Here is a 22756-nt window from a genome sequence, read left to right as displayed (position 1 = left end):
CCTCCCTACTCACCTGCCTACTCATTAGCCTCATCCCTGACGGAGGGAACCCCAAGCTGAGAACATGAGGTCATCAACACTCGACAAGTAATGGCAGGTGTTGCGGCCCATCCTTCAGGACTCCCCGCCACCCCTGGGACTAGACTGGGCCAGAGCCTTGCTCCCACTCCCACTGCCCGGGCACAGGCTTCCTTTCTGCCTCCAGGGACCTTGGCAGCCCCATCTAGAAGGGCTGGTCAGGGAGCGTGTTCTGTCCCGCCTACCACCCTGAGATGTTCCCCAAAGTGTCCTCCCCACACACACACACCCTCTTGTTCAAACTTGACCTCCCATCTCATCCTGCCTTAGCAGTCTGACCCCAGGGTCAAGGCAGGGACCAGGCAAGGCAGGCTGGCCAGAGGTCAAAAGGGGAAGTGGGGAGAGGTGCACTTTTGCCTGCATTTAGGCATCCTCGGGCATGCTCATATTTAGCTGACCTTTTATTGAGGACTTCCAAGACCAGGGGTAGGCTGGGGGTTGAGGGCTGCCAGGCAGATGGAGGCTGCGGTAGTGGGTGTCCTAAGACTAGCAGAGGATCTGAGCTAACCCATCAGAGTGGGGGCCCCCCAGTCCCCTGTCCCTATCACCCCAGCCTATCAGATGGAACCCTCTCGGACCCACCTAACTGAAGTCCTGGAAGGCTATTTGCTTTCCAGCCCACCTGGTGTCTCCCCAGTGACCCCAGACCACTGCAGGCAGCACTTTGGGTGGCCCCAGGCCAGGGGTCTGTGTGAAGCACTCTGAGGCAAACAGGAGCGTGTCCTTATTCAGCATTCCATGTCCATGGGCATCAGTCGAGGCACTGGGTTCCTGGCCACTGTGGGTGCCCAAGGAATCCGAAATGGCTGATGTGGTTGTGACTCACAGAGATGAAAGGCTGATTGTGTGAGGTCCAGAGACAGGGATTGCTTTTCCATCTGGAGTATCCAGGGAGGCCTCCTGGAAGAAGAGGTCTGTGTGTTTGATCTTTGGGAACAGACAGGAGTGGGGCATGCACAGTCACGGAAGGCTGCGCATGGTATTCTAAGCAGAGGAAACAGAGATGCTGATGAGAAGGAATGTCCCAGAACCCTGCGTTAATTATTTTGACTGGGACGGAAGACAGGCAGAGGATGTTATGGTCAGCGGTGGTCCGGAGCTGGGATGCCAGGCTCTGGATTTTGACTCCGTTCCAAAAGCAGTGTGGAACTAGGGAAGGTTGCAGGGCATCATTCACACCACAGCCTGTGGGGGTTGCTGTGTGCTGAGCAGCTCTGGAGGGCGGTCACTGCATAGACCGCAGGTCACAGGGCTCCTGGAGTCACACAGTGCGGCAACACTGCTGCAAAGTGACGTGATCAGGGCCGCCCTGAGCAACTGCCATCAGGTTGCAAGGTGGAATGCTAACTGGGTGGGTGGCAGCATGAATAGCTTCAAGACCAACCGCGTGACTGGCATTCTATCATCACTGAAGCAACAGAGATGTTCATATTCCATTCTTTTAGCTAATACAAATAGCATCATCACCCCAGTAAAGGTAAACACTGCTCAGCACCATCAGTCACGGCATGCCCACAGCATGCAGTGCCAATAGTTCCAGCCTGAGCCCGGTGACCCCAGAGCCCTCCTGGCCCAGCACCGCGACCGTCGCCAATAGGAGCAACAACCAAAGGCTGCTTCAACAGAGCAGGGCACGGGGTTGGCACCCTGCACCCTGATGCCAACTGGGTGGAAGCAAGAGATGGACTGAAAGGGAGACTGCAGCCAGGCTGTGTTTCTCCTCTGGCTGCACCCTTCCCAGGCAGCCTCCGGCTAGTTGATATAGTTGGGTTGGCTTGGTTTTTGCTTAGATGTTTAAGGTGAATTATGAACCAGGCCAGAGTCCTTGACCAGGCTGGGGTGATCTAACAGGCACTGTCTTAAGGACTGAAGCCAGGGTCTAGTAAGCTCTTTGCAGTGCTTGATTTCTGAGACCCCCTCCTCAGGGACTTTCCGGCATGAACTGACCTGGACAAGAACCCAAGATCCTTCTGGATGCTCGTCAGCGGTGCTGCTACCTTCCCTAGGCCCGGCTGCTTGGCGTCTGTCGCCAGTAACCCAAGATAGGTGGCTACCCAGTCACAACCCTGAGCAGCAGGCTCATAGCGTGCCCTTTGTCCTGCCCTGTGGTAGATGAGATTTCCCAGGGCCATATCCACTCCAACTTCATCCCCCAAGAAGCCAGGATTCATGTGGAGCTATGGCTGGGGAGAGCAACAGGTAAGCTGGTCTGACAGGGGATTGGAATACAGGAGACAGGTAAAGCCAGTTTCCTATTTGTCCTGCAGAGAAGGGTATTTTTATCACTGCTGTCTGCAGTTCTCGGAAGTCCCCTGGAACCATGTGGCAGGGTTAGGGAGAAACAGCTAAAGGAAATGGGGCATCCTTTGTCAGACAGGCCTTCCCAAACGTGTCCACGCCATGGGGGTCTGAGCAGCCAGCTCAGTGGGGATGTCAGGGCCTGCAGCTGCCCCTCTGAGGCAGCCACTTCATAGGCATGGCTTCCAGAAGCCAAGTTCTTTCATGAGGGGGGCGTTGAGTGGCCTCATGGTGGGCCAGGACCTGGACACCACCATGAGCCTGAGAGCTGGGGTGCCCATGGCTGCCTCTCTGAACCACTAAGCTGGGAAAGGGCTGGGCAGGGCATGGCCAGGGCCCTTGTCCACTCCAGATGCTTCCTGGGTGGTCACGGAGGAAAACGGTGCTCCCGCCCGTGTGACAGCCAACTTGCAGCCTTGCCTCTTCTCCAGCCGCTTCTTCCTGACCCTCTCCTGCTGTTTCATGCCCTTCTCTACCATGTGCCTCCCTGGACGGAGGAGAGCAAGTTGTGATGCCTTGGTCAGCAGCTCATGGCCCCCTGGCACTGCTGTCTGGGACGGACCTGTGTAGCTCCCTGTTACTCGGAGTGTGGTCCACAGACCAGCATCAGCGTCACCCAGGAGCTTGTTAGAAATTGGACTCAGCCCCGCCACCCACTTTCTGAGCCAGAAGCTGCGTTTTTAACAAGATTTCCAGGCCAATTTGCCCACATATTCAAGTCTGAGAAATGATATAGTAGTTAGGGATCACATCCGTCTCTGGCACTTGGTGACAAAGTGATGTTTTAGTGGAGAGTCAGTCTTTCTGGACCTCAAGTTCCCCATCTGTGAAATGAGGATCTTGATGCCAATTCCCCAGCCAGGTTGAAAGGATCAAGTGGAGTAATGGGGTACTGCTTATATAGCTGTTTAGTGCAAGGCCTGGCATATGATAAGCACTTATAGAGGGAAGAGGATTATTCTAGTTATTTCAAACAAGAATAGTGCCTTTTGCTGGGGAACGATTCTACTTGACTGCAGGAAGAAGGTTCTTTCTTCCTGGTTGAGGGGCCACTTGAAGTACTGGGTAAGGCTTCAAATCTATCACCTACCAAGTTCTAGGAGCTCCAGCAATGGAATTCTCTGTCTCCATTTCTTCTCCTATTAAAAAGAATCTGTAACACCCACATCAGAGGGCTTTTGTGAGGATTTAAGACAGGCCTGGCACATAGTGGGAAGTCAATAATTGAATGTCATCGTGTGAGGAAGATCATTCCCACCTGTAGGATTTGCAATATCCTGGGTGACAGAGGATGAAATGGTTGAATGGCGTCACTGATTCAATGGACAGGAACTTGGACAAACTCAAGGAGATGGTGAGGGACAAGGAAGCCTGGCGTGCTGCCGTCCATGGGGTCATGAAGGGTCCAACACGACTTGACAACTGAACAAGTTGCCATCACAGAAAGTACAGCTCTTAGTCCAATAACCGAAGTGAGCAAAGAATGTGCATTTCTTTGCTTTCCTATAATTTAATTTTTATTCTCTGCCTCATTTCACAGGGGGCAGAAATCTAGTCTCATTGACCCAGGCTCTGATGCCCCTCTTTCGTCTGGGGTGGTTTGGGGGAAGAGGCGCTTGCAGAATGCCAAGGCTGGTGGGGTGGGGAGCCTGGGCACCTGGTCCTTGATCATGACCTACCTGTGCTGGCATCTGCTGGGATATCCGCCCCCCCCCCATCTGGTCACAGTGGTCTGTACTGGCAGAGCGGTCAGCGCTCATGGTCCCAATAACAGGGCCTTCCACATGTGCAGGCACTCAGCGCCACGTCCACATCGCTCTCGGGGTGTAGGAAGCTGTCCATAGCCCCCAGGCCACAAGATGGCCAGCAGATCTTTGGGCTGCCTCAGGCCTGCCCACCCCTTCACCAGGGGCCTGAGCACAGGGGACCCTGTGGTCCTGCTGCTTCCACAGAGTTTGCCCGGAAAGCAGGCACAGCTCCCTTTATTCTTGAATCCCTCACGACACGTTGCCCCCTTTCTTGTTCAGGTGACCTTGGTCTGCCTGGCATGGTAGCTTTTACCTATCTTCCAAATGTACCATCAGTGCTCTGAGTCCTTCGCAGCCTAAAGCCCGAGTTCTCGCAACTTCAGAACCTAAGTCCTTGACCACAGAATATCTTGCCTCTGTTTTCTTCCTTGTAAAATCCCTTCTCAAAGGCAATGCTTATCTCTGACTAAACAGGGAACAGTGAAAGAAAGAGGAAAACGGGATGGGGGAGAAAGCGTGGTTGATGGTTTAGACTCCTTTCGGACCGCACTGGTTTTATAATGCATGTTGAGGAAGGGGAACCATGTAGGGAATCTCAGTTGGCTTGAGAATATTTTTGATGTTCCTGTGATCCGCCCTGTGGTCTGAGCCCTTCCTCCTGGGAGCCCTGGGCTGCGGGGGTGCTCTTTTCCTCAGCCTGGGAACAGGCCTCCTGGAAGATCCAGCTCTGGTCACAGTAAGCCTGGTAACTTCTGCCCAGCCTGCCTCTGCTGCGGCCACCGCTCCCCTCCTGCAGGGTGGCGCCCTTGACCTGTTGTCTTTCTTGGTCGCCTCATCAGCACCCCTATTGAGCATGCTCCAGTGTGCACCAGCCAGGCCGCCACCCCGCTGCTGCCCGCTTCTGCCCCGTCGCCTGCTGCTGCCTGTCCCAGCACAGCCTCGCCACCCCCGGCCGCAGCCGCTGCCCACGCTGCCACCGCCTCTGCCACAGCCCCTGCCTCAAGCCCTGCGGACAGTCCAAGGTAACTGGCCCACAGGTGCCGGCTCTGCCCGTGGGGAAGAGAGGCAGGAAAGGCCTCCCCCGGGTCCGTCTGTTGGCAGCTGTGTTGGGCCCGCGGAAAGGCCCGTCCAAAGTGGTTAGGACCCTTGGACCCTGGGCTGAAGGGGATGCTGGAGGTGCGTTTCAGGGCGATGCACTGTGTGTGTGGCTGAGAACAGAGGCTGGACGTGTCCTCCTGCCCCAGGGACACATGCTCTAGGGAAAGAGGTAAAAGTCTCTCTCTCTCTCTCTCTCACACACACACACACACACACAAACACACACATACACACGTAAGGTTAAATAACAGAGAGAGACTGTGTGGAAAATCCACGTTCCTGGAACTGGGATTACAGAGAAAGGAAATCAAGGATGCCTCTGTGGAGGAGGGAGCGTTGACCTGAGCACTGAAGGTGGGTCAGACTATTTACAAACTACCTCGCCCTTGTCCCTTACCCTCTGTTCTCTTGATGGAAAAGCACGCTAGCTCCAGAGACACCTGGAGGGTGGGGCTCACATCTCTGCTCTACCACTTACTGTCTGTAACTTCTGAAAGTGACTCAACTCTGCAGAACCTCAGCTTCCTCATCTCCTAAGGCATTAATGCACATGCATTAATGCACAATGCCCATACTTTTATAGGGTCAGGACAGAAAATGTGCATAAAACACCCAGCACCCAAAATGCTCTCAAGGATTTGCAAGCTACTGCATTCCCGTCTGCCCTCATGGCTACTCAGCAAAGGCAGCAGAAGGGAGGTGTTGAAAAGGATGAGGGGAGGTGTGGGGAGGCAGAGGGGGAGGCTGGACAGGTCATTCTGGAGCGGCCAGGCAGTGTAACAGGCCAGGCCGGCCCAGCTCTTTCTGAGCTGTGAGGAGCTGCCAAGTTGGTGTTTGGAGTCAGAGCCAGCTTTCCCCGTCTCCACACTCCCCTCCCAGGGTTTTGCTGAAAAGGACACCTTTTCAGCAGGTCAGGGTGCATGGTTCCCTGCTGCAGCCTGAAGCCAGGATGAAGGATGGGCAGAGTGGCCTGTGTGCCCTGCTTCTACGCCTTGGCTTCACAGTGACCCAGGTAATGCGGAGCCCAGCCTTTCCCCAACCCAACTCAAGTATCAAGGGTGAGCCTGGACCAGGCTTCCAGGGTCCTCATTTCCCAGCTTCCTTGGGGCACTTAGCAAGCTGCTTCCCTTCTGCACACCAGAGTCTCTTCAAGTAAGGGCCTTGCTCCCCACACAAAGAAGAAACTTTGAGGAGGATAAGACATGTCCCTACTGTCTAGTGAGAAGATGCCACCCCAGTTTGAGGGGAAGGCTTTAGATGCCTGGGTCCCATGGACAATCTAGCCCCAGCCCTGCTGAAAGGCAGGCTCCAGCACCACGTTCCAGGCCTCCTTGTCCGGGAGGCCTCAGGACCCCCTCAACAGAGCAAACCCTCCCTCCACTTTGCCTTACAAAGAGATGTGAAGCCTGGGTGGAGAGTGGAGAAAGCCATGGAGGGCTGCCAGCATCAAGCTGGAGCAGAGGGGGCCAAGGGACCTCACTCTGGGCCCAGCTCTCTGCCCTCCTTGTTGCATGGGCTGGAGTGGTGCCAGAGGGAGCCAGTGGGAGACAAATGGACACCCCACACGGCCTCAGAATTCCTGCTGGATATCCTAAGCGTCTGCTTGCTCCCCCAGCACCAATCTCTGATAGATTACCTGTGGCTCCTGGAGTGCTGGGAAAGCATCCTCCACTGGGGGGACCAGCTGACCCTTTGTCTTCTTCTACCACAGTGAACCTAGGCGCCATTTGGACATGGCCTTTTCCTCTTCCACTGAGGCTCCTACTCCATGGGTCTTAACAGGGATATATCAGAGAAGGGCAGGCCCAGAGAGGGGAGACATTGGCCTCACTCAACCAGAAACACGACCACTTGGCAGGACAGGCCCCCACGTCTGGCACATTGGCCCTCTGAGATGCGTTCTAACTAATTGTCTGGGGCAGCACCCAGCCCCTTCTGGACCCATTTAGGAGTTTGGTGGTGGATTCTAAGCTCAGGGCTAGCCCCTCCCAGAGCCCCAGAGAGGATGGTACTCCCTTATCCTATGACTCTGCCCAGCAGAGATGGGCAGGCCCTGGGCCCGTGAGAGGGAGGCAGGACAGGAAGCAGGAGGCAGTATATTTCCAGGGGCTCATTGCTCCACTCCCCTGTCAATGTCCCATTTTCTCTGGGTGTGGGTCATGTCATCCCCATTAGTGCATGAAAGATGCAGAGAGCAGCCAGGGACATGTTTTGTAAAGTATTTGTTAGTTTTAAAATGAAGAAAAGATGAGGGATTTCACAGGCAAATGAAATTGGGAAACACTGAATCAGACATTGAACAGGCTGCTTAGCTGCAGGAGCTCTTGGAGTCTGTAGTTCTCTAAGAGCAGAGACCAAGCACAGCATCTCCTGAGGGCAATGAACTGGTACATTATTTTTTTCCATCTCTTTGGTCCCAGGGTCCCTGGGTCATAAGTGGCAAAAGGCCTGCTTTGGGCCTCTTGGCAGCTAATGCGGTGGGAGGAGGGCAACAGAAATTCTATACAGAAGAAGAGCCTCTGTGTATGTTGGGGGCTGGGGGGTTCTCCTGACCTCCCCTCCCTGGAGCTGTTCCTTCCACAACAATAGAAAGGGGGAGGGGGAGGAAGCCAGGTGGTCTGAGGCTGTGAGGGACCCCAAAGGTTGGGAAGTAGGTTTGACTGTCTCCATCTTTCCTCTTTCCTGCCTCGACCTCCTTGCCCGCCCCAGCTTCCCACCCCCATCCCTCCGTGTCTCCACGAGGGGTGGAGGGTTTTCCATCAGCCTCTGGTCTGACTGGTCCTCTCCTCCCTCTGCTAAGGTGGTAGTCACGGTGTCTCTGCTGCTTTCACAAGACTCACCAAGACTTAGCACCCAAAGAGCAGCTTCATCCCCCTAAGACCTCCTGGTCTTTTCTTCGCAGCCTCTGGCAGCTCCCTAGGCACATCTTTGTCAGGTTTCCTCCTTACAGAGCCTCTTTAAAGATCTGGGAGCCAGCCTGCTGTGGCTTCAGGCTCTAGGGCCTGGCTGGGGTGTCCTTCTGGCTGCTAACTCTTCCCCACTTGGTTCCAGGCCCCGGGCCTCCGCCTACAGTCCCGCTGTGGCCACCTCTCCAGCACCTGCTGCCCAAACACACAGCGAGGCCCCAGCTGCCCCTGCACCCAAGCCCCGGGTTGTCACCACTGCCAGCATCCGGCCTTCTGTCTACCAGCCAGGTGAGAGGCAGGGTCGGGGGAGACTGTCTAGCCTGGGCATGGGCTCCACGGGTCAGCTCTAAAGCCACATCCCCCAGAAGGATGGGGGTTAATGACGTTCATCCTCCCTTCTTCCAATTATGGATCAGAATCCTATGGAAGCTGTCTCTGGCACTGCAGAGACAGATGGGCAGTGCCAGGCAGTAACAGAGCCTCCTAGATCTCAAGACATTTCCTACCTGGGGAGTTGCAGGCTCCAAGTGAGCAAGAGAGGGTTTAGGGGGGAGGGTCTTGTTCCTCCAGGAGTCTTGAGTCTGATTCAAGCCAGTGGATGCGGAGCTATAACGAAAGTGCCATGGGCTTTGGACAGACCTACGGTATAATGTGATGCTGGGCAAGCTGTTCACCTGTCCGCTCTTTGGTTTCTTCAGCTGGGACAGGCTAACCAGAGGCATGGAAAGCACATGTGACGGGCGGGAGAGGGACCCACACAGGGTCGGCCAGTGGCTGGCTTCCCTGGCTCTGTTCTAGACATTCTCATCACTGCAGAGCCAAGGGCTCAGCCTATGCCCTCCCTTTTCCTAGGCAAAGTTGGGCGTTCCCCAGAGCTCCAGGGCAGTTCTCAGGCTGGCTTAGGTGTCTCCCCTGGCATGCCCCGGCTCAGTGAACATAAGGGAAGATGAGACAGGGATTGAGACGAGAGGAGCCTTGTTTGGGGTGTTGACTTGATGTGTAGGGCAGAGGAGCCATGATCAGCCATCTGTTTCACACACTCTGACAGCAGGGTCGAGTGTGGGTGGAAGTGGCTTTAGCGTCAGGCTCCATCACCAGGCCCTGCTCTGCTATCCACAGTAAAGTACTCCATCTCCCCGGCCTGTATTTCCTCGCTTAAAAAACAGGCATGTTGTCTACACCTGATGCTCTGGAGATGAGAAGGAAGCACCCAGGACAGTTCTTGGTACACGAGAGGTGCCCTGCTCTGTCTCTTCAGAAGCGAGAACACAAGAGGTTTGAGATTAAAAGTCCATAGTATTAGGGAGCAGTTTCCAGCCGGCTGCGAGGATGGAGCTGGAGGAAGCAGTTGCTCTGCAGCGATGGGGAGCACAGGAGGGAGGGTGATAAGGCGTTTGGAGGAGCAGCTGCGAAAGGAGGTGAGGCTCTGTCGGGGCGCAAGGTGGCCACTTCCGCCCTGGCCCGGGCTCCCCTCCCAGGTGGGCCCTTAGCGCACAGTCCGGGCGGCCCTGGCTTCGGCGCCCCCGCCCGGGCCGCCGGCTCTCTTCCGCAGGCCCGCCAGGGGGCGGCACGGCACCGGTGGCGCGCGCCGCCTGGCCCGCGGGCGCGCCCCCTCCTCCTTCCGGGCCTGGAGCCCGGGCGGCCGAGACGAGCCGGAGCCCCGGAGCTGCGGGCCTCTGCCGCGTTCCCAGGCCGGCAGACGTTAACTCATTCCTGCCCGGGGGGAGGAAGCAGCCAGGCGGGCTCGCGCCGGAGCCGGCCTGCCTCCGCCCCCTCTGCTGAGGGCGGAGTCCCCGGGAGGCTGGCAGGCGGCCCGGCGAGGTGCGGGGAACGCGGGCCCGGGGCCTCTCCCCGTCTCGCCTCCGCCGACCCCGGCCCCGGGGCGGGCGCGGAGCCTGTGTGCAGCCCAAGCCGCAGCTCCTCACGAAGGCTCCTCCGGGCCGACCGTGGCGTTCGCAAGCCGGGTCCCAGCGCGGGCGCCGAGACCGGGCGGCCGCTCCCTGGAGCACCTGGGGCCCGGGAGGGGACCGTGGGCGGAGGGGCCCCCACACGGGCCGAGGGAAGCCACGTCGGCCCGCGGGCCGGGTGGGGGCCAGGCGCTCGCGGGAGCCGGGCCCGACCTGGAGTGAGTCAGAAATCACCTTGTTTAATTACACATTCCCGAGCCGCCGAGTGCGATAGGGGCCTTTTGAACTTGCCAATTAGAGATGAAATATCACCTTCTAATTTGGACGGGCTTCATTCCATCAAGCAGAAATAGCAACAGCCTCGGGCTCGGAGATGGGATATCAAGTCTCTCTCCTGGCACGTCGGGGATGGCGGGGGCAGCCAGGCTGAAGGGCGCAGAGGGAAGAGAACTGTGAAGCAGCTGCTCCCTGCGCCCCGGGCCTCACCGGGTACCTGATGGTGGAGGGAAGCTGCTGGCCTGCGCCGGAAAAAAGGGAAGGGCCTTAGCTGGTAGTGGGGTGGGGGTTGCCGGGGGACTCTTGGGCAAGGAATCAGCCCACCGTGCCCAGATGCCAGCGTGCCTCTGACCTGCTGAGACCTTCGTGTTTTGGGGGTTTAGACAAAGGGAGTGAATCATGGAGACTGGAAGGCCTTCCAGATGAGGGAAGAGAAAGACTGCCTGGCAGAGGCAATAGGGTTAGTATTGCTAGAGAGACGTTGGAAAAGTGGGCTAGGGCCAGATTTGGAAGGGGCGTGCTAAAGCCTGTTTTTCTGCCTGGGGAGTGGTTAAGCAGGGATCTGGGGTTGAGTCCTGTATCCCGAGCGCCAGTTTCAGCTCGGTGTTGCATAAGCTCTCCAAGCCTCAATTCCTCTTCTGTAAAACGGACTAGAGACTATTACCTGCCTCATTGGATTGCGGCAAGTATTGCATGAAATAATGCACATAAGGCCCTGGCATGTGAAAGCAGGCAGCACTTGGTGACTGTTGTCCCGATTAGGATGGCACTATCTGGTAACAATACATTTTCTAGTAGCTACATTTTTTAAAAAGTATATATTCAATTAAAAATAAATTTACAAAAAGTATATGGAAGCAGGTGAAATTAATTTTAATATATTTTATTTAACTCAGTATATTCAAAGTATCACTTTAATCAATATAATCAATCAATATAAAATTATTAGTGAGATATTCTACCTTCTTGTACTAAGTCTTTAAAAATTGGTGTGTATTCTATATTTATAGTATGTCTCAGTTTGGACTAGCTGCATATCAAGTGCTTAATGGCCACATTAGGACTATGTACTAGATAACACAGTATTAGGATTAGGTCACATCTCCCATCCTCTAAATCCTACAGTCTCCCTGGGCTGGAGTCCTTCAGGTGACGCCACAATCAAGCTGTGAGATGAGCTTACAGTTCATCTGGACCATGAGACCCAGGGGTCACTCACCTCACCATTCTCACTAACATTTAGTGACGTACACAGTGCCAGGTACTAGGCTAAGCCTTTATAGTTCTTATTTCCCTTCATCCTCCTAATAAGGTACTAAGAATTATTATTGCCATTTTTAGACGAGGAAATTCAGGCCTAGAGATGTTAAGGAACTTACCCAAGGACACACAGCCAGGATGTAGTAGAGAGAGGACCTGAACCCAGGGCTCTTGGTGACTGTGTTACATTGCCAGACCATGAGGTCTCCTCCAAGTTGATAGGTACTCCTATCAACATGGTACACTCAAATCTTCTGGAAATCAGACTCGTGTTTTTTCACAGAGGCAGCTTGGGGTGATAGAAAGAATGGTTTTGGAGACTCACTCTACTGCTTACTAGCTCTGTCTGAGCCTCAGTGACCTCAACTGTAAAGAGGACTACCCAGTTGACTTGTTATGTGCCTAGCCTATCCTCTTAGTAAGTGGGAAGAAGATTCCTTATGGAGAAGCATTTACCTTTGGAAGCCAGCCTCACTCCCAGGATGGCTCTAGGGCAGGACTGGGGAGGGTTTTATCCCTTCTGCTTTCAATCACAGGCCTGCCATTCCCAGCAATAGGGTTTCCATGTCACCTAGCTCTGAAGGGCCAATCATCTGGGAGCAGGAGGTACAAGGTTGGAGCAGCAGGTTAATCCAGGGGAACCAGGTGGGGAGAGACCAGAGGCCAGGCCAGGAACTTTAGCCCTGAGAATGACCTTCCTTTCCAGGCTGGAGCCTGCTGAGGGCTGTCTTCGCACCTATCAGCATAGTCCATTCACCAGGCCAGACACAGGGATGGGGAGGGAGGCTGCCCTGAAACACTTCCTGGGGTAGAAGGAATGAAACCTCTTTGCAGAGGAGCAAACTGCGAGCTGAGGTGAGGCATCCGGAACCTCCCTCCCTAGGAGCGAAGGCTGGCTAAACCAGGTGTGCCGGGCGCAGCTGGGTCTGGCCCTGCTAGTTTCACAAAGAGGCAGCAGAACTTAGAAACCTGGGTTTGGAGGCCCAGACCTCGGAGGGCTTTGGGTGAGCAGCTGCTCTGCTCCTTTGTGTTGCTGCCCTAAAAGGGTGTTCAGCCCTCAGTGAGCTGGAGGAGGGGGGTCCAGAAGCAGGGCAGGGAATTTTCGTTTTGCATTGGATGGTAACCTCTAACAGACACTCAGACACACTCTCAGTTTCCATCAAAGTGAGGCAGGGGAGCTTGTGTCCCCCAGAGGCAACCACAGGCTGAGGAAACAGCTAGACCTGGGCCGTGTCACTTCAGCATCTCTGTTTAGCCTTCCTCTGAATGATGTCTTCAAGACCCACCACCCCAATTCAAACCAAAATGGACTTTCCCCCATGACACATCAAGCCAAGCTGTTAGAAAAAACAAACAAACAAAACACGATTACAACTAAACCTAAAATCTAAACTTGAAAACCTAACTGTCTAGTCATCTGCTTTGTCTCAAAGGCTGGACTAGGTCCAGGTTCAGCAAATGTATACGATTGAGGCATTTCAGATGTCAAATCACTGGTCAGAGTGCAAACAAAAGCATCTTCCAGTCAAGGCCACAATGACCCACTCTCACCCTCTCCAGCCCAGGGGATCCAGATACAAGCCTTGCCGGCACCCTCCGCCCCCACTCACTGTCTCCTGCAGGCTCCTGGCAGCCAAGGCCTGGCGGAGCCCCACCCCGCACAGCTGCAGATATTTATAGTTCTATCCCTTCCCAGCCCTGTCCAAGCTCCCCAGGGCTCTGCTCCATGGCTCTTTATCTCCCTTGGCTCCTTGCTGCAAATTCAAATCAAGGCCATGAAGAAGCTCGGGACACGTCTCTGTGTAAAAACTGGAATTGTGCCGCTCTAATGTGAAAGTTGTCTTTTACAGTTCTCTGGCTGGGGGTGGGGGAAGCTGGGAGGGATGAATTCCTGACACATTTTTCTTTGGATATTTTTGGCTTGCAGTGCCTGCATCTACCTATAGCCCATCCCCAGGGGCCAATTACAGTCCAACCCCCTACACGCCCTCCCCTGCCCCTGCCTACACCCCATCCCCTACCCCTGCATACACCCCTTCCCCTGCTCCCACCTATTCCCCCTCCCCAGCACCAGCCTATACCCCCTCGCCAGCCCCAAGCTATAATCCTACACCCTATAGTGGGGGCCCTGCGGAGTCTGCCAGCCGTCCCCCATGGGTGACAGATGACAGCTTCTCTCAGAAGTTTGCTCCTGGCAAGAGCACCACCACTGTGAGCAAGCAGAGTCTGCCCCGAGGCGCCCCTGCCTACACCCCGCCACCACCGGCTCCCCAGGTGTCCCCCCTTGCCAGGGGTACAGTGCAGAGGGCCGAGCGCTTCCCAGCCAGCAGCCGGACTCCGCTCTGTGGACACTGCAACAGCATCATCCGGTAAGGTCAGATCCCACTGTGCTCCTGTGCTGGGGTGCTGGCAGGGCAAGGGGGATGGGAGGGAGGGAGGTGCAGGGAGAAGGCCGCATGCAGGGCAGCCTCAGGCCCCTCTTGCTAGCTGTCTCTGGTCTAACCCTCTCTGAGCTTTAGCTTCTATGCCTGTGTGACACCCACTTCCCCAGGGAGTTGTGAGGATTCCATGAGGTAAGTGGGTGAAGCTCCAGCATGGTGTTGTGCCAGCACCGCCCCCTTGGGCTAAGGCTGGGTTCTGAGAATTGCAAGTCTGGTTGGTAGGTTTATTAGGCCTGTTGCAAGCTGGCTGACAGTGCTGGTTTTGACCCAGCTTTCCTTTGGGGCTGCTTCTGGGTCTATTCAGTCAGGCCTGTGCTGCTCAGGGTTTTGGTGGCCATCTGCCACACTGAAAGGAAAAGAAGTCATTTCATACTTAGAAGCCAAGGGTCATGGGTGATACTTTTTGAATATAACATGTTTATAGTATGTGCATGTGTGTGGGGGAGGATGAACTTATGTATATGAAATATGTACTTTTATTTAAAAATAAAGTATCATTAGAAAAAATATGGGGCTTCCCAGGTGGCTCAGTGGTAAAGAACCCATTTGCCAATGCACAGGGTAAAGAACTCTCCTGCCAGTTCAGGAGATGTGGGTTCAATCCCTGGATCAGGAAGATCCCCTGGAGAAGGGAATGGCAACCCACTGCAGTATTCTTGCTTGGGAAATCCCATGGACCGAGGAGCCTGGCGGGCTACATTCCATGGGGTCACAGAAGAGTTGGACACAACTTAGTTGACCAAACAACAACAGAAAGAATATACTCATTAGAGAATAATTAGAAAATTCAGAAAAATTAAAAATAAAATATAAAGCATTTCTTTAGTCTCACTGTTCTGATTACTGAGCTAGATCCAGGTTTGTGTCCTGGGTCTAGCATAATAGCCCTATAGCCTTGAACAACTTACTTAACATCTGTACCTCAATTTTCTTATCTAAAAATGGGTATCATGATAGTACCTGCTTCACAGAGTTGTTATGAAAGTTAAATACACTAATCAATGCAAATTTCTTCTTGAATGGTGCCTGGCAGAGAGTAAGCATTTAACAAATGTTAGCCATTAGCACCGTCATATCATGGCTCTTCTTACTACAAGTATTCACCTGAATGGATATCCCATAATATACTTAATGGGTCCCCTAGTAGTGGATGTTTGAGTAGCCTCCCCATTACTCTTTTTTGTAAGTGATGCAACCTCATCTTTTTTCATGGAGCTTTATCTGAATTTCCTGTTATTTCATTAGAACAGTCACAAAAGTCAGGGTTATCAGGGTCAAAGTGTGAATATTGTTGGGAATATTTTTGAAATACCTGGTCTTAAGCATTTGGGGCTGCTTAGGAGATACTGTTCTCTGCTTTCCCAGGGGCCCCTTTCTGGTAGCCATGGGCCGTTCCTGGCATCCAGAAGAGTTCAACTGTGCCTACTGCAAGACCTCCCTGGCAGATGTGTGCTTTGTGGAGGAGCAGAACAACGTTTACTGTGAGCGGTGTTATGAGCAGTTCTTTGCCCCAGTCTGTGCCAAGTGTAACACCAAAATCATGGGGGTAAGTGGGCAGCGTTCTTCTCCTCAGACCCGTGTCTGTTTTCCAACCAGTCTCTCCTCCCCCGCCATGTTGTGGGGTCCCATTTGGAAGCCAAGCAGTTGCTGTGCTAACAGAGCAAGAACAACTCCATTTCTATCCTAGAAGGGTTGGTTGGGCACCAGTGAACTAGGGAACAAATGAACTTGAAATGAGAGATGATCGTATCCCTGGGCCACATAGCTTGAAGTGGCTTGCGGAGCTTTTGAAAAGCAAGTCACCTCACCATGTACCTCTGTGTGGCTCTGACACTCGACGCCCCTTTGGTAAAATGACAGTAACAAGCAGCCTCCCTGCCAGGTTTAATGGGAGGGGAAGCGTCGCAGCTTATATGAGCACACACAGAACCCGGCGCCCAGCAGGCACTGCGCGAGTAGGAGCCGCTCGTCAGCCACCTCTGACCTTCCTCGATGTCTCTGAGGTCCGCTTTCTGGGCTGCCTGTCCTGCTCCTTGATGGGGCATTCTTGCATTGACCGAGGCCTGGTGTGGACGTCAAGCCTGCCTCCTCCTCCCCGCTGACCTTTCTGTCCTGAGCTGAGGCTCTTTTCCCCAGGAAGTGATGCATGCTTTGAGGCAGACATGGCATACCACCTGCTTCGTCTGTGCAGCCTGCAAGAAGCCCTTCGGGAACAGCCTCTTCCACATGGAAGATGGGGAGCCCTACTGTGAGAAAGGTAGGACCTCTGTGCTATGGGGAGGCCCCACAGTCTGGAAGAAGCGGGTTAGGGGTTCCCTTTCACAGACATTCAGTCTCTGCTGCTTTCCCTGCACCAAATATGTGGACCCAAGTCGGCATCTTGTGATCATTTAGGGAACCTTTCAGGTGATTTTGATCTGGAGACCATGAGGCCTCGTCTGAAAAGGCTTTGGCTCCGGCCTTTGGTCCAGGTTCCACCTCAGGCTGGTTTGGTAACCCTGAATGAGTTACTAAAATTCTCTGAGCCTCACTTTCCCCATCTGCAGAAGGGGGAGGTCAGCACCTGCCTCCTAGAGTTGTGGTGAGGATTAAACTCAGAGAAAGTATGAAGTGTGTTAAGTACCCAGTATGTGCAAGTCCCCTCCCAGCTCCTGTGATGTTTACCAGACTTGGATGTTCCCTCAGGGTCCTGCCATGTGCTGTCTGAATCTGGAGTTTCTCTAATCCCCCCAAATACTATATCTTATCTGAAAACTTGGAGTCAGTTATGGTAAATTCTAAAGACAAAGCATTCTGTTAGAGTTGGGCATCCTGGTTAACTAGCTATTTACTCACTCACGGACACTTACACGCTCATTTATTCATAGCCTGTCTGTCTCAGGTAAGGATTTGAGGCAGGTTCCAACAAAGGTAACATAAACATGAAAGTTAAGACAATAGAACTTTAGCAGATCAGTACCAAGTAGACGAGGGAAAAAGAAACATGCTGATTATGACGAATAACAGAGCTACAGTGACTGGGCAGCAAATTTGAGGGCAATAAAAGAAACACAGTGAGTTAGTTTACTTTAAAACCAGAAAGGAGAAAACATTTCAGTTCCTCAAGGGGAAAAGCAAAACAAAATAAAACATTTTTCCTCCCCTTGACAATAAATTATAAAAGAAACTTCTTGGTGTCCGAGGCCCTGGTGAATTCCCTTTCCAGCTCTAGGGTTCATGGGATGACCTTAAACGTCACTCGGTCATTCTGGCCTCAGTTTCCGTATCAGTGAAAGGAGGAAGGTAGCACCTGTCTTTTCCCTTCTTACATGGAAATGATGATGGTTGGTAATTAGTAAAAGTGCTGTGATACCAGAACTTCCCTGGTGGTCCAGTGATTAAGCCTCTGTGCTTCCATTGCAGGGGGCATGGGTTCAATCCTTGGTCTGGGAACTAAGGTCCCACGTGCCGTGGGGTTGTCCCAAAAAATGCTGTGGTACCAGTACAAATTGCTATTATTAGTCAACTAAAAGCATTATAGCTTTCATAATATGTAATAAGCCACAATTTATGTCTGAGGCTTGTGAAAGAATAATAGATCTATACTCTTCTCACTGCTCTTCTCCCTAGCAATCCCTCCAAAAAAAGATTTTCAAAGATGATATTTTGAGTAAAAAGGGTCTTAAGGTGTTAAGAAAAGCCTGCAAGGAAGCAGATTTAGTTTCAACCCCAGGCCACCCTGAGAGACCCTGACTAAAGTCCCTAAGGAGTCACTTCCAGGCAGTGTGGTGATGGATCAGACGCTTACCCTGTCTGAGTTTCTTCCTTCCTCACCTAACTCTCAGAGGCTGTTGTGAGGATTAGCTGAGATAGTGGGCACAGAGTTCTTGACAGAGCACCTGCTCATGGTGAGTGGACAGCAGGCATCGTCCCTCTAATGGTCTCAGGAGACCCACAGCTCCCCAAGGAGCACAGTTTGAAACCAGGCCCTTAAGAGGTGGGAGTCACTGAGATGTTTTAAAGTCAAGAAGTAACATAGCTGATTTTTATTCTAGCAAGAGCATTAGAAATTTAGTATGGTTGTTGAATGTGATAAAGAGTGACACTCTTATGCACAAAGTCAAGAAAGGAGACCTAGATGACCCAATAGTGCAGTAAAATCAAGCCTGATTGGTTAACCTACCCTTGAGGTAAAATATCAGAGTCAGCCTTGAGGAAGGTCCCCAATATAATACCACGGGATATTGTGTTTGGTTCTGACCTTGTCATTTTTTTTTTTACTATTATAGGGAAATATGAAGGACCTTCTCTGGCGTCCAGTGGTTAAGACTCTGCATTTCTTATGCAGAGGGCACAGGTTCCATCCCTAGCTGGGGAGCTAAGATCCCACATGCCACATTGGCTGTGAGGCCAATAAATAAATAATTACTTAACAATGTATTAGAGTCAGACCTGTGATATCAAATTCCAAAACAAAGTGGCAGTTCTCCAGATAGTACAAAGACAAGTTTAAAACAAAACAAAGCAAAATTAATCAGTAGACAGGACTAGACATTCCAGAAATAAAGTCAAGCCCTTTCAAGAGCTTGTGCGATGCTGTGCTTAGTCGCTCGGTCGTGTCCACCTCTTTGTAGCCCCATCGACTGTAGCTCAACAGGCTCCTCTGTCCATGGGGATTCTCCAGGCGAGAATACTGGAGTGGGCTGCCATTTCCTTCTCCAGGATTTTCCAACCCAGGTTGGAAATCAGATCCAACCAGGGATCAAACCCGGGTCTCCTGCATTGCAGGCAGATTCTTTACCATCTGAGCCACCAGGGAAGCAAGAACTTAATCTGTGGGGGAAAAAAAAACAGGCTGCACAACAGCAAAAGGAATCAAATTTAACAAGGCTGTTTGAAACATATCTTTGTCCATTCATTATTTCACCATCAAATGTGTGCCAGTCGCTGTGAAGGGCACTAAGCATAGAGAAGAGGGTCGCTGCCCTGAAAAACCTCAAGCAGACCCATCAACGTCTGATATGCTGGCACGCAAACGGACAGTGAAGAGACAATGAATAGACGGGTGGGTGATGAATGAATGGGGTGGGAGAGAAGTCCAGGAGAAGCCCTCAGGAAGGCTGTCTCATCTGCCTTGAGTGGGAGAGGAATGAGGTCTTCCTAGAAGGAAGGCTGCCCGAAGGATTGCAGAGGTTCAGGTAGACGAAGTGGGGAGGGATTTCTGAGAGCAGGACCCGGTTCATAAAGAGGCACAAAGATGGAGGAAAGAATCCAGGGCATCTGGAGACCAGCTGGGCAGAATGAAAGAGAACTCACAAGTGGGGTGCAGGGCTTTCTCTCAAGTGGAAGTAGGTTGGCCTATCGTCCTGCTTCACATCACACACTAGTAAGTTCCTGCAGAGCACAGAGTGAACCATAAACTTGCTATAACTCTCTTAAGGAAGCAGAATGATGTTTTCCTACCTGGTGAGGCAATCGATTTTTGCCTACTAAAGAAACTAAGTATTCTATCAGAAACAAGATCGATGGCTTGTGATGTATGTAAGAGTATTTGCATGACAAATTATAATTAAACCCCAAAAAGGAAACCATACATTGGAAAAAATATGCAAGAGATACAAGTTATCAAAGCTTCATGGCAAATAGATAACTGGAAATAGCGTGAAGTCACGGAGACGGGATGACCTTTGGAGTCGAGCAGGCTCCTGACCACTTGCATGATGGAACTGCTACAGCCAGGTTCATTGTCTTTAATATGAAAATAATAGTTCATTGCAGAGCCACTGTGAAGATTAAACAGGAAACATAAAAAAGCACTCGTACTAGCACATAGTAGGTACTCAAATCCTGTTCCCTTCCCTCCTTTCATCATCTTAAAGGCGTTCAAAATGAAAGCCAACATTTTTGGTGCCTAGTACTTCACATACTTTATTATATTTAATCTGTACTTATTCACATTATATGGATGAAAAAGTTGAGGCACTGAGAAGTTAGGTGACTTGCCCCAGATTTGAACAATTCCTGTATACAGGTGGGATTTGAGCCCAGGTCTTTCTTTCTTCAGAATCCAAGTTCATGGCCCCCACTACATGCTGACTCTCGGCAGTGGTTTAAGACAGTGATCAGGCACACTTTCCACAAGGAGATCAGAGCAGAAAATCGCTATAAGAAAAAGCCAACTGTGGCAGAGCTGGAAAGACAAGTCCACTTATAGGGGGATAAAGGCTTTGTAAAAGGCATCAAGATTTTCTAGAAGGATCTGGAAGAGTTCTACTGTGAGTGCATTGGGAGTGCTGCTCATGACCCAGCCAGGACAGTTTGTGGCTGAGAAGCTCGGGACCTGGCCTGCTGTCTTACCCATGTGGCTCTGGCTACAGCCTTTACCTCTTGGAGCCTCAGTTTCGTCACCCAAAAAAAACAAAACAAAAGTAATCTTGCAGAGATTAAGTTCATTTTCATTCATTGATTTTATCTTTTTTTTTCTCCAAATCATTGATTTATTGAGTCATCCGTTCACTCAGTCATTTGACATACATGTGTTGAGTACCAACTTGTGTGCCAGGCACTGTGCTGGGAGTACAAAGAAAACTAATACATAGACCTTGACATTGAGATACTAGCAAATAAGACCATCTATGTGAGGATTCCTGGTAAACTGTGAAACATTACATAAATAATATTTGGTATTATTATCTTCTTGGCTGGGGGAGGGGAATTACTTCTGACACAGTAACTCAAATACTGTTTCTTGTAGTGAAAATATATTATCAACACAGATACCTCCCAACAGAAGAATAACCAAGCAAAGAACATTCCATAACTCTAAAAAAAAGTTAAAGGCTCTCATTTCTCTGAAATAAGCATAGTTGCTGGGAAATAGGATTGCTTTTTCTTTTGGGGGATTGGTCTCTTTGGGCCAAAAGAGGTGACAGAGGCAGAGAAAATCACCCTGCAGAAAGTTAATGACAGTTCCAGAAGGTGTTTGCAGATCAAACCAGCACATGGTGGTGACTAGCCTGAATCTGCACAACCCCAGTGCAAATTATTGGAAAAGGAAAAAACCAATCACGTAACTGAGAATTTTGTGTGCCAGACGACAAGTAACCAATTAGGTTTCATCACTGCCTCAAGCTCAGTGATCTGGGGAGTTGTTCTGGTTTGGGGTTGGTGTGGCTGGGAGGGGCATCCCTCCCAGCCTGGTCCTTACTCTGCCTTTTGTTTCAGACTACGTCAATCTGTTCAGCACCAAGTGTCACGGCTGTGATTTCCCGGTGGAGGCTGGTGACAAGTTTATCGAAGCCCTGGGGCATACCTGGCATGACACCTGCTTCATTTGCGCGGTATGTTTTTAGCCTGGTGTTCTGACTTTCTGAGAAGGGATTGGAGCGACCAACTAGGGCCAGATGAGAAACCCTCCACATACCTTTCAACTGTTATTCTAATATTCTATCTTCTTTAAAAGCTGGCAAATACCGTGATGCCTTGCTAGGTCACAGTTGAGCCAAACTTTATTACTAATAATGATTTATAAACCAACAGGGCTTCGTTACTCTCCACTTCATTAAGGACGGAGGAGTGTCTCGGGATGTGGCAGACCGGTAGCTTGCCTCACCAGCAGTGCTCTCAATAAGTGTGAGGATCGAATGATGTTTGGATTTAATAGAGGCAGATGACTTCTCATGGTTATAAGTTGTTTAAGATATGACAACGTGATTGAAGGGTTCTCCCCCAAATGTTCACCATGAGCATTAGATCAGAGTTTATTGATTAATCCTATGAAAAGCTGAGGTAAGATTTCTTTTGATTGAACCTTTAGAAGGCAGGACTAAATATAATTTCATTTTCCTACATGGTCCTGTTCTTGATATGCAGTTGCCAGGAGATAAGTCCTAGATTAAGTATTAACCACGTGCAGTTTAGTCCTGCTGAATAGCCAGGTCATTTTTTACCGTGAGACTGACATTGTCTTTACAAGGGCTTTGGTTTAGGGAAGGGATATGACAATAAGCATGCCAACACTTAGACTCCACATTAGAGTTAGAAAATAGTTGTCTCTGATAAAACTCCATAATATGAGTTTGTAATTGACTAAACTTTATTTGGGAAAGTTAATGTGCTACTAGGGCTTTTTTTTAACCAGAGCTGCTCAAGATAAATTTTAGGAATGTGTGAAAGATCTATATAGTTTAAACTTGAGTACTTTTTATAGACTTATGACATAGAGCAACTCTAGTCATAAAGTTCACTGCAATTCACTTCAGCTTTTACACTGCATGCCTATATCCCTTCCCATTGGTGGGGTGCATTGTATTCACTCTGTATATTAGTTTGCTAAGGCTACCATAACAAAATGCTACAACATGAACAGCAACTTATTCTCTCCCAGTTCTGAGGGCTGGGAGCCCAAATCCAAGGTGTCAGCAGGGCCCTACTTTCTCACGCTCCTGGTGGTTACCAGCAGTGCTTGGCGTCTCTTGAGCTGTGGTTGTGCCGCTCCAGTCCCGACCTCCATTACCAGCAGTGCTTGGCGTCTCTCGAGCTGTGGTTGTGCCGCTCCAGTCCCGACCTCCGTTACCAGCAGTGCTTGGCGTCTCTCGAGCTGTGGTTGTGCCGCTCCAGTCCCGACCTCCACCGCCACGTGGTCACCTTCCCTCTGTGTCTGTCTTCCCGTGACAGTCCCCTCTGTACAGGTGTCTGTCTCTATGTCCTCATCTCCTCTTCCTATAAGGAATTGGCCATATTGGATTAAGGGCCTAGCTTACTCC

General features: G+C 51.3%; 1 protein-coding gene and 1 long non-coding RNA gene across 8 annotated transcripts in view; one reads left to right on the top strand and one right to left on the bottom strand.

Annotated features, from left to right (window-relative positions):
* LDB3 (LIM domain binding 3) overlaps positions 1-22756 on the top strand; it is a 60073-nt gene that overhangs the window by 31464 nt on the left and 5853 nt on the right. For 4 of the 7 annotated variants that reach the window (XM_040242168.1, XM_040242167.1, XM_040242165.1 and 1 more), the window contains 6 exons: positions 4964-5146; positions 8274-8416; positions 13499-13940; positions 15378-15558; positions 16149-16269; positions 21216-21331. In XM_040242168.1, the coding sequence (XP_040098102.1) occupies positions 4964-5146; positions 8274-8416; positions 13499-13940; positions 15378-15558; positions 16149-16269; positions 21216-21331 (1186 nt within the window). The remainder of the gene's footprint in view (positions 1-4963; positions 5147-8273; positions 8417-13498; positions 13941-15377; positions 15559-16148; positions 16270-21215; positions 21332-22756) is intronic. The other 3 variants (XM_040242171.1, XM_040242170.1, XM_040242169.1) reach the window with 1 other exon arrangement.
* On the bottom strand, positions 14909-22653 carry LOC120865166. The gene is made up of 3 exons (XR_005721326.1): positions 22618-22653; positions 22352-22497; positions 14909-14919 (listed from the first exon to the last, which is right to left on the bottom strand). It is a non-coding gene; the product is annotated as an uncharacterized LOC120865166 (long non-coding RNA).

This window comes from Oryx dammah, unplaced genomic scaffold (assembly GCF_014754425.2).
Source record: "Oryx dammah isolate SB20612 unplaced genomic scaffold, SCBI_Odam_1.1 HiC_scaffold_6, whole genome shotgun sequence".
Taxonomy (NCBI): Eukaryota; Metazoa; Chordata; class Mammalia; order Artiodactyla; family Bovidae; genus Oryx; species Oryx dammah.
The sequence above is the reverse complement of the archived record's forward strand: the minus strand, read 5'-3'. Positions and strand labels throughout refer to the sequence as shown.